This window comes from Monodon monoceros, unplaced genomic scaffold (assembly GCF_005190385.1).
Source record: "Monodon monoceros isolate NGI ecotype Baffin Bay Population unplaced genomic scaffold, NGI_Narwhal_1 Super_Scaffold_18, whole genome shotgun sequence".
Classification (NCBI taxonomy): Eukaryota; Metazoa; Chordata; class Mammalia; order Artiodactyla; family Monodontidae; genus Monodon; species Monodon monoceros.
Window position 1 is genome coordinate 160,794,810 of NW_021703774.1, and position 10,772 is coordinate 160,805,581.

Here is a 10,772-nt window from a genome sequence, read left to right on the forward strand (position 1 = left end):
TGGTTCTAAGAGTATACAGGAAAACCAGGAAGCCTGCGGTAAAAGTTGTCCACACTCAGTCCAGAGCAGGTGGAAAGGTACTCAGTGGGGACCCAATCTAGGCAGGCATGCCGCTGCCATCCTCGCTCCTTGCACTTAGTTTCCTAACAAGATGACTCCTGTCGGGGAGACACTGAAGGAGCCCCTCCTTGTCCCCAGTGGTGTGGGATAGGGGCTCACACCCTAGTCTCTTGTCTCTGTGAAGGGCCATAGCCAAGCCAAGGTCCCCAGGGCCCTTGATGATGGGGTGACTGGCCAGGGAGGTCCCCAGCCCAAAGCTCTTTTTAGGTAGAGGGCCTATCAGAGGCCCCTGCCCCTCCTCCCACCCAACCGCCGGGGGAGGGCGAAGCTTCAACTGGATGGGGCATCAAGCCGGCAGGAAGGGCCGGCCGGCTTCTACCGGCGGAACACTACGCATGGCACCGTCCTGGGGCTCCTGGGGACTGCTGCGGGGCAGTGGAGAAAGGATGGTGTGGTGGTAGTGGTGTCAGCTCTGTCTAGATGGCGACTGCTGCTGAAGCGCGACCCTGCTCTGTGTAGCGGTGGAGATAAAGACGGCCACCCCAGATCTAATCCGAGCGCGCAAGACGGGAGGAACCGGCGCTGCTTCAGTGGCGAGGATGGATTAGTCAGTGCCAACCAGTCCTAAGGAGGGCTACTGCCCCAGCCTGAGGGCAGGCATACCCCACCCGCAGGAGCCTCCTGGCCTGAGTGGAAGAACATGGGGGGCTCGGGCGTCTGCAGCCTGAGAGTGGAAACCGATCAGTGGTTTCCTGAGGGCAAGACACAATCCCAGCCTCAGGAGCCCTAATTCTGAGTTTAGGAGCCACATTCCTGCTCTCAGGGGACCCACAGCGGATTTCTACAAGGCGGGGCCCGAGAACTTCTCGGTGGGACACACCCCGCGCCGAGCCGGGGAAGGCGGCGCAGACTAGTCCCAACTCGGAAACACCAAGCAGCAGAGCGGGGGCGGAGGGGAGCGGTTAGGCTTTGTGTTGCAGGCCAGGTGGGCTCCTTGGGCCCCGGGGGCGCAGGGGACGGGGTGCTAGGGGTCAATGCCGGGGCCCTTTGCCGCCAGGTGCCCCCTCCCCCTTCCCTGCGGGCTTTTGCACACGACGCGCCGCTTCACACGGGGTAGCGGGGACCGGGTAAAGCCAGCGGGAGCGGGGCGCCACGGCTGACGTAGTGGGGGCAGCAGCGGTAGCAACAGCGGGACGACCCCTCGGCAGCCTCGGCACGGCCAGGCGGGAGCGAACTCGCGGCAGAGCGGTTGGGCGAGGGGCTCACGCGCCGGGGCGGCGGGAAAGGCGCGCAGTGCCCTCCCGGCAGGTGAGTGAGCGCCGCGGAGCGTCCCGCGCGCAACTTCCAGGGAGTACACGGCAGGGAGCGCGAGACCGCATGGAGGCCACCGAGAGGAAGCATCTGTTAGACGCCAGGCTTGGAGCCGGGTAAGGCGAGAGCCTGGGGAGGGGCGGGAATCTGAGTGGCATCAGACCCACCTCCTCATTTGCTATCCTGCCAGTGGTTGGTTTGGACGGCGGCTTGAACTGGGACCACACGGGAGGGGTGGGATGAGGTGAAGGAAGGAAAGGGGAAATGGAGCCTGGGCGCGGGGATCATCCCTCCCCTCTTGTGGCTGAGCACAGATCCTGACCCCTGCGGGTTAGTGGGGAGTGCGTGCCTGGAGCCTTGCCCTGGGGCCAGCACTTTGCCCGGGGGCAGCCCCGCCCTGGGAGGCCCGGTGTCCCCAGACCGTGAGAAGGGGAGATCTGCTCTTCTCCCTGAGTGTAAACTCTCCTCCTTCTCCGCGCTCGGCTGGACCGGCCCAGCCCTTTGGCCAGTTCCCAAGGTCTTTGCCTCCTCCAGGCCCTGGGAGGGATGGGGGAGGAGGGAACACGCCGAGCCAAGACTCCTGAACTGGTTGTTCCCCAGCACCCCCTGCAAAGAGGGGCTTCTGGTCACTCCGCAGAGTCTGTCGAGCTTGGAGTATCCTTAAGCTCTTCTTCCAAATGGGCACATGGGAACAACCAGGCCCCGCAGAGAGGTAAGACTGGAGTCAGCCTTCTTTGCTCCCATCTCAGAGCTGAGCCTCCCCTCACCCTTCCTCCTTGGACAGGTCTTACAGATCTCTGTGGCAGGATGGGGCTGGCAGGATCCCTCTGTCTTCACCTGGCCTGGACTTGCAGCCCGTTGAGCTGGCTACCAAGAGCAACCATTACTGTCACGCCCAGACGGGTCCTGGCAGTGATTGCGACCTCAAGAAGAAGAGGGCATGGCGCCAGCTCTGTGTGGCCTGTGCCTTCTGCCTGTTGTTCATGATTGGGGAAGTCACTGGTAAGGACTTTTTTGTGAATTAGATGAAATTGGCACATGGGTAGTTTGGATGATCCAAAAGGCTTTTTCTCCTGGATGTTCCTGTAGTATTAATACTAAGGGCTCCCTATCTTATATGAAACGGAGGCACCATAAGGTTTAGGAACTTGCCCAAGATCACACACAGCTAGTAGGTCAGGGAAGACCTGAGTGCCTAGAAGGAAGGAGCATTTCCTGAGTGCCCGCTATGCTTTCCAGGCCCATTTTGGTTTTTTGTTTTTGTGTTTTGTTTTGGGCCATGCCACGCGGCTTGTGGGATCTTAGTTCCCCGACCAGGGATTGAATCCATTCCGAGGACGCAGTGAAAGCGGGGAGTCCTAACTACTGCACCGCCAGGGAATTCCCCTACAGGCCCAATTTGAACTCGATTTTCACGTTCACCCTCTAAGCAGATTTTGCGAATCCCATTTCACAGATGGTAGAAGTTGAGGCTCAGAGAAAGTAAGTCACTTGCCCGTGGTTACACAGCTAATGGTGCAGAGGTCTGGAATCCATTGTCTTTCTCCAGAGCTCATGGTTTTCCTGCTGCACACACACTCTGGGAAGTTGGCTCCTTGGGGAACTGATAAGGACCCTCCACCCTCTTGGCCCTGCCCCTGCAGGTGGGTACCTGGCACATAGTTTGGCGATCATGACAGACGCAGCCCACCTGCTCACTGACTTCGCCAGCATGCTCATCAGCCTCTTCTCCCTGTGGATGTCTTCCCGGCCAGCCACCAAGACCATGAACTTCGGCTGGCATAGAGCTGGTAAGGGCCCTGGTTGGGATGGGGATGGAGTTGGGAGAGGGGGTAGGTCAAGATCAGGTTCTTAGGTGGGTGCACTGGGTCCCTGAGTAAGGCCAGGAGGGTGATATGGGTGGGGGAAGAGGATGTCAACCTTGGCGTCTGTCCTTTGGGAGCTCCCAGTCTGATGGGGGAGCCCTGGTCCCCTGTTCCTCTGGGAATTCCCACCCCGCAGGGGAGGAGAGTCTACCTTCCTAAGAAATGAAGTGGCCAGACTTCAAGAATAAATGACTGTGCATTAACTCTGCACATAACTCCATGGATCAGCTCTAGGGGGAGGGAAAGTTCAGCAAAGGCTTTTGAAGTTCATCTCTGCGCTGCATTGTCATTTTCCTCTTGGTGGCAGATGGCCCAGCCTCTGTTCCTCAGAAGCCTTAGTTTGCCAGCTGAGCAATGGGTATATATTTTAATGAGTCAGCTTCAACAGAAAGGGTTGACCCAGATGATTTCTTGAGTTTCTTCTAGCTCAGATGTTCCCAGATGTATGAGTGGTGGGGTAAGGTGCAACCACACCAGTCATAGCTCCAGCAGAGCCCAGTCGGACCCAGGCCCAGACTTTGTGGGGACGAGGAGGGGGCTCCTTAGCCTTAGGGCCCCATGCTAAGATTGCTATTGGGAGCCGGGTTCTTCCTCAGAGATCCTGGGCGCCCTGATCTCTGTGCTGTCCATCTGGGTCGTGACTGGGGTACTGGTGTACCTGGCGGTGGAACGGCTGATCTCTGGGGACTATGAGATCGAGAAGGGGACCATGCTGATCACGTCGGGCTGTGCTGTGGTCGTGAACATCATGTGAGTGTGGCCTGGGTTCCCTGTGAGTCTTTCCCCCTCCCACTTCTCACATGCATACCTACATGCCTGCTCTCCTTAGAAGGAGGAGGTGCTGCACTCCAGGATAGGTCGCAGGATCAGAATTTCCCTAGTGGTCTGAGCTCTGGCACCTGGAACACCTGGGTCCTGCCTGAGGCCTCGGGCAAGGCCATCAGGAGCTGTAAACCTGGGGCAGCATCAAGTTCCCACCCCATACAAGTCAGTGAATAACCAGAGAGGCTTCTTACCTGTCATGGGGAGGGGTGAGTTTAGTTCTTGCAGGAGCAGGTGTCCCTAGGGGCAGAATCCAAGCCCTTTTTCAAGGTGATGTGCCTGAAATTGGTCTCAGTGAGAGGCAGGGTGTGTAGAGCACCGAGGTCTCTTTTGGGTTCTCTCACCTTTGCTCAGTGGCCTTGGGCAAGCCACTTCCTTCTCTGGGCCTCAGCTTCACCATCTGTGACATGGTGAAGGCCCCTCTATGGGGCTTTCCTGCTCTGAGACTTGGCACTGGGGCATCTTTGTGCCCAGATTCAGCCTGGCATTGGATGGAGCTGAGCCCCTTCTCCTGTTGGTACTCTGAACCAAGGCCACGTGAGTTGGGCTCCTCACGTGGCCAAAGGGATCGTGCAGTCTGGGGAGGCCAGTCCTGATGGGGGCCTCTACCTGGCTGATTTGAAGCCTCTATCTGCTACCTCAATGAGCCCCTTGGCCTTGTCTCCACTTCTGTAGAATGGGATTGATTCTTCACCAGTCTGGCCACGGACACAGCCATGGCCATGAGCACAGCCACGACACCAGCCAGCAGCAGGAGAACCCTAGTGTCCGAGCTGCCTTTATCCATGTGGTTGGAGACTTTCTGCAGAGCTTGGGTGTTTTAGTGGCAGCCTTTATTTTATACTTCAAGGTTAGAGCTGGGGACACAGGGAAGTGGGCCGGGTGGGGAAGGGAGGGTAGATCACCTGGAGGCTTCTCTCTGCACAGGACCCTTTCCAGATTCTAGCTCCCTCCCAGCTCTGGGCAAAAGGGTAGGAGAGGGAAGGAACATTTATCCAACACCCAGTAAGTGTTAGCACTTCTGATCTTGATAACAACCCTGAAGGGGAGGTGGTGGTGTTTTCTGTAGCTCAGAAAGGCTCAGGGACTTGCACAGCGCCACCCAGCTGGTAAGTTGTGAAGCCAGGTTAAAACCCAGGACTGCGTGCTGCCTAGGCATTGGCCATCACACAGGCAGTGCGGTGTAGTGGAAAGAGCCAAGGGTTGGGCTTGAAGCCTGGTTCACCCCTTGCCAGCCGCATGATGCGGAGTGAGTCCCTTGCTCTAATTGAGCCTCTGTTTCCCCATCTATAAAATGGGGATGTCGGACCAGATGGTGCCTAAGATTCCATTTAGCTCCGTCCGTGTCTCAGCCCCTTGGGCAAGGAGGGGTGGGAAGGTGCAGTGCCTTATCCTAAACTGTGGTCTGTCCTGCCTGTCCTTTTGGACACAGAATAAAAGGTAGAGAACTGGGAGGCAGGGTCAGGGTGAGGTTCATGCCCACCCTGCAGAGAGAGCCCCTCTCCCTGACTTAATGCTGGGTGGGAGCAGAGAAGGGAGGCTAAGGTGTTGGGTGGTGAGCCCCAGCTCTGCCTTGCCCTTTTCCCGTAGCCAGAGTACAAGTTTATAGACCCCATCTGCACCTTCCTCTTCTCCATCCTCGTCCTGGGGACAACCTTGACCATCCTGAGAGATGTGATCCTGGTACTGATGGAAGGTAACCTGGGCTTGGGGCTCCCTTTTTGCTCTTGGCTCTCCAGCTCTAATGTAAGTTCAGGTGTGTGTGTGTGTGTGTGTGTGTGTGTGTGTGTTGGGTGTAGGGTGCATCCCAGCACATTGGCGGGGGGCCATGGTCTGGAGCCTGGCATAGGTTGGAGAATCTCCTGGGGCCCCGGGCTGATCTTGGCATTGAGCAGGGCCCTCAGGTGTGGTTGTTTCTGGAAATGTCCTCTGGATCATCCTTTCCTTCCTCTTACCCCCAAGGGTGCCTCCTCCCTGCTGGGATGTGTCCTCCCTGCCTGGGCAGGGGGCTTCCGGCTGGTGTCTGTAGCACCTGGCCCTCCAGTCCCTCCTCATGTTTCCTGAGTCTCCACTTGCCTTCCCTTGGGGGGTGAGGTTTATGTTTCTCATTGCACAGTGGGGTCAGGGCGGGGCAGACTGAGGATCAGAAAAAGACAGTTGGTGTTGGACAAGACTGCGGAATCCACTGCGGCTCAGGCCTTCCTTTCTGAGGACCCCACCTCCAGAGGACGTGGCAGGGCTTTGAGGGGTGCTCATTGGTGGCAGATGGTCTGCCCTGAGTTACCACACGTATTCACCCGGCTTGCTTGTGCTCAGGATCTTAGGTCATAGGTCTCTGTGTGGTCAGGGTTGGTCTAGATCCTGATTGGGGGTCAACAGGAGTGCTTGGCTGCAGGTCAGAGCTTTTTCTCCAAGAATGTGACTGACCCAGATAAAAGTGATGATAAGGATTCCCTATGCGGGTGCAGGGATCCCCAGGTTCCCTTCTTTAAAAAAAAAAGTTTTTTATTTGAAGTAGAGTTGATTTACAGTGTTGTGCCAATCTCTGCTGTACAGCAAAGTGACTCAGTTATATACATGTAGACATTCTTTTTTAATATTCTTTTCCATTATGGTTTATCCCAGATTAGATATAGTTCCCCGTGCTATACAGTAGGACCTTGTTTATCCATTCTACATGTGATAGTTTGCACCTACCAACCCCAAACTCCCAGTCCATCCCTCTCCCTTCCCGCCACCTTGGCAACCACAAGTCTGATCTCTATGTCTGTGAGTCTGTTTCTGTTTTGTAGATAGGCTCATTTGTGCCATATTTTATTTATTTATTTATTTTAAAGTAGGTTTTTTTTTGTTTTGTTCTGTGTTTTAATTAATTTATTTTTGGCTGCGCTGGGTCTTTGTTGCTGCACGCGGGCTTTCTCTAGTTGCGGCGAGCAGGGGCTACTCTTCCTTGCGGTGTGTGAGCTTCTCATTGCGGTGGCTTCTCTTGTTGTGGAGCACGGGCTCTAGGCACGCGGGCTTCAGTAGTTGTGGCATGTGGGCTCAGTAGTTGTGGCTTGTGGGTTCTAGAGTGCAGGCTCAGTCGTTGTGGTGCACGGGCTTAGTTGCTCCGTGGCATGTGGGATCTTCCCAGACCGGGGCTCGAACCCATGTCCTCTGCACTGGCAGGCGGATTCTCAACCACTGCGCCACCAGGGAAGCCCTCATTTGTTTATTTTTGTTTTTATTTCTGTTGCCTTGGGAGACTGACCTGAGAAAACATTGGTACGATTTATGTCAGAATATGTCTTGCCTATGCTGTCTTCTATTAGTTTTATGGTGTCAGTGTCTTATGTTTAAGTCTTTAAGCCATTTTGAGTTTATTTTTGTGCATGGTGTAAGGGTGTGTTCTAACTTCATTGACTTACATGCAGCTGTCCAACTTTCCCAGCACCACTTGCTGAAGACAAAAAAAATTTTTTTTAATGGAGCATATACTGTGGGACTAGGCACTGTTCTAGGCACTGAGGATAGGGTGGTAAACCAAACAATTGTCTTGCTCGCATAGTTTCCACTTCAGAGGGAGAGACAGCAAGAAACTAACAAGATAATTTCTGACAGTGTTACGTGTGAAGAGGAAAATACAACAGGGTGAGATGATGGGGGTCATTTGGGAGGTGGGGGCAACGTCAGGCCAAGGAGGTCTGAGTGAGGGGACATTTGAGGAGCAGGAACAAGCGTGGGTGGGAGGGCGCCCTTTCCTTCAGCCCCTGTCCCTGCCATCCTCAGGGACCCCCAGGGGCATGGACTTCATGGCTGTGCGGGATCTGCTGCTGTCGGTGGAGGGGGTGGAAGCCCTGCACAGCCTGCATATCTGGGCGCTAACTGTGGCCCAGCCTATCCTGTCTGTCCACGTCGCCATCGGTGAGTAGTGGGAACACTTGGGGTGGGTGAGAGAGAGGCAGCCGGAGGCCCGGGGCCACCCTGATGGGCCCAGATGACCCCGGATGCTTGCAGTGCCCATGCATTGGACCTGACCCCACGCTGAGTACTTGATATACATTATTTCATTTGGTCATCACAGTCCCATTTATAGATGAAGAAACTGAGGTTGGGGGGTGGGGGGTGGTAAGGTCACTCGCCCAGGCTCTTACAGCTAATCAGTGGCAGAGGAAAGATTCCTAGTCTTAAAGCCAGTGCTTTTCCTGCTCTTTCAGCGTTGTGCCAGGTATGGGAACCAGAGGGTTGCCTGGTACAGGAGTGAGTCTGGGGGTTTCTTGATGTCCATCGTCACCTATCTTGTTCTGCTGGGGGGTAGGATATGAGACTGAGGCTCCTAATCATTCCTAAGGGCCCAAGAGTGAGTAATCGGTTCTCTGGCGTCTCCCCTCATGTGTCCTCTCTGCCCCCAGCTGGGAATGCAGACGCCCAGGCTGTGCTGAAGGCAGCCAGGACCTGCCTGCAGGGGAAGTTCCACTTCCACACCGTGACCATCCAGATAGAGGACTACTCTGAGGACATGAAGGACTGTCAGTCATGCCAGGGTCCCTCGGACTGACTGCCTGGCCAGGCACCAACTGGGGCATGGACAGGCCTGCCGACGGCTGGACTGAGTGTCCCCCAGGCCCAGCCAGGACTCTGCCTACCCCAGGTGGGTTATAAACCAGGTCACTCTCCTGACTGCTGCTCCATGTTCAGTGTGGAGGAGGCTCGTCCCACTCCAGGAACGGGCTCTTCCCCGTCTCCCCCATCTGACTCCCGCCAGCCCCAGGATGGGAACTCTGCAGGTGTAAAGCTGGTGTGACCCCACTCTTCCAGCTCCCGGTGGGGCAGGGTTTGGGCCTCATCCTCAGCTAATGCCGCCCTACCACTAGCCTCTGGAAAGGCAGTGGGGCATAGTGAGGGGTGACAGAGGGGAGACTCATTGTCCCCTCACCTGCCTGCCTCATTTCCCATTTTCAGTCTGTCTGGCCTTTGCCTTATGAATCCATAAAGAAGCCCTGGGACAGAGCCCCCTTCCTCTGCCTCTAACAATACGCTACAAGGAGGCCATGGGGAGTTGGGGAATTGTGAGGACTCTGCACACTCATACGGGTCCCCCCTGAGATGGGGAGCCAGGGGGCACCTGAGGCTGATCTGTGCATGAGTCATTTCACTGAGAGCCAAATGTTTCCTTTTCCTGGAGGTAGGGGACTTCTGACTAGGTAAGGACCTGCTGGTTTCCTCTTTCTTTATTCCCCCCACCTCGTCAACGCCCAGGAAGCTGTGCCAACACAAAGGTGTCCTGGCGGGAGGGGTGGAGGTGGGCACAGATTTCAGCTTGGGTCCCCCGCAAACAGCCCCACAGGCCCCGGGCCACTCCTCTTGCCCTGATTGTGTCCCGGGGTCGGGGAGCCTGACACTGGGTATGGTTGGGCCAGCTCTGTTGCCGGTATGGCCTGGCTTGCTCAAAACTTGGGGATGGAGGACACAGAGGGTACAACCTGAACAGGAACCCCTGGCTTCCTGAGGTGTGTGTGAAGATTCCTGAATTAGGAGGTGGCTTGTATTTCCAAGATGAAGCCGGGGGACCTGTCCCCAGTCTCACAGAGGAGGCAGCATGCCCAGTCATCAGGTGGCTTTGATCTGGTGGTCTGTCTCTGCCCTTAGGCAGGTCAGCGCCCCTCTCGTCTGCGGACAAAGAATGTTGACACCTACCTCACAGGGTTGTTGTGAGGACTGGAACTAAAGTCAGCTGAGCATATGGTGGTTGTGGGAGAGTGGGTGCTTTTATCATCCTTCTGGAAGGATGGCCTGAGGGGCCAGGTGGGCTTCCCAGCCTCGGGGGGCAGCACTGGGTTTGTCTTGACTCTGTCCTGACCCACAGCAGGAGGAGGAGGGGTTGGTCACTCACCTTCCCCTCTGAGCCTCTCTCTTCCCATCTGTGAAACGACCTGTTTGTGCCTTTCCAGCACTGTCATCCAGGGTTGGCTGTGATCTAGGTTTGAGGGTTCTTCGGCCCCTTCAAGTCTGTGGGAAGTTGTGCTGGCTTGGAAGTGTGTGTGTGTGTGTGTGTGTGTGTGTGTGTGTGTGTGTGTGTGTGTGTGTGTGACTGTGACCGCTGGTGGAGCTCCACTCCACCCCAATCTTAGGAATCAAATTCCTCCCTCCCCCCAGCCATGGCAGGCCGCAGGAACCTGGATCCTGGGCTTTGCTATATTCCAAGTCCTTACACACCTCTCAAGAGACAGTCATTGCTGTCCTCCATTTTTACAGATGGGAAAACTGAGGCTCAGAGAGGTTGAGTCACTTGCCCGAAGTTCCACAGCCCTAGGCCTCCCCCTACAGCAGGGGCTGGGGACCTGCTCTGGGCTGTGTATTGGTACAGTATGAGACCTGGGGCCTGGCAGCCCACAGGCAAGGCCATGCCACGGTAGTTCAGTATTCTGGGTGCTGCAACTGTGAGTGGGGAGGGAAAAGGTGTCTCCCTCAGCTGGGCCTGGCACTTGGAGTCCTCCCCACCCTGGGAAGGCTGCCTGGGTTGCAGCTGTGTGCTTCCTCAACAACTGTCCTTGACTCAGGGCCAGACTGTCTTCCCTCTCCTTAAACTCCCAGTCCCCCCTCCATCTCAAGAATATAGCGGCCCCACGCCTCCCCGAAGAGCCTTCTCTGCATCCCACGCTGTGACTGGCTCTGGGGATGACCTGAGTCATCCAGGGGCCAGAGGTCAAACAGGAGGATGGACGTGGGAGGCCT

General features: G+C 56.2%; 1 protein-coding gene across 1 annotated transcript; it reads left to right on the forward strand.

Moving 5' to 3' along the window:
- The first annotated feature begins 1,233 nt into the window (after window positions 1-1,233).
- Window positions 1,234-9,773, forward strand: SLC30A2 (solute carrier family 30 member 2). The gene is made up of 8 exons (XM_029230907.1): window positions 1,234-1,487; window positions 2,156-2,373; window positions 3,015-3,161; window positions 3,833-3,986; window positions 4,734-4,908; window positions 5,649-5,754; window positions 7,827-7,961; window positions 8,450-9,773. Exons 1-8 carry the CDS (start codon window positions 1,438-1,440, stop codon window positions 8,593-8,595), a joined length of 1,131 nt encoding a protein of 376 aa, XP_029086740.1. The 5' UTR covers window positions 1,234-1,437; the 3' UTR covers window positions 8,596-9,773.
- The last annotated feature ends 999 nt before the right edge of the window (window positions 9,774-10,772 follow it).

Coding starts and splice junctions, on each gene's coding strand:
- SLC30A2 (XM_029230907.1), top strand. CDS start 1,438: ATGGAGGCCACCGAGAGGAAGCATCTGTTAGACGCCAGGCTTGGAGCC. Junction 1,488..2,155: donor GACGCCAGGCTTGGAGCCGG/GTAAGGCGAGAG, acceptor CTCCTTGGACAG/GTCTTACAGATCTCTGTGGC. Junction 7,962..8,449: donor GTCTGTCCACGTCGCCATCG/GTGAGTAGTGGG, acceptor CTCTGCCCCCAG/CTGGGAATGCAGACGCCCAG.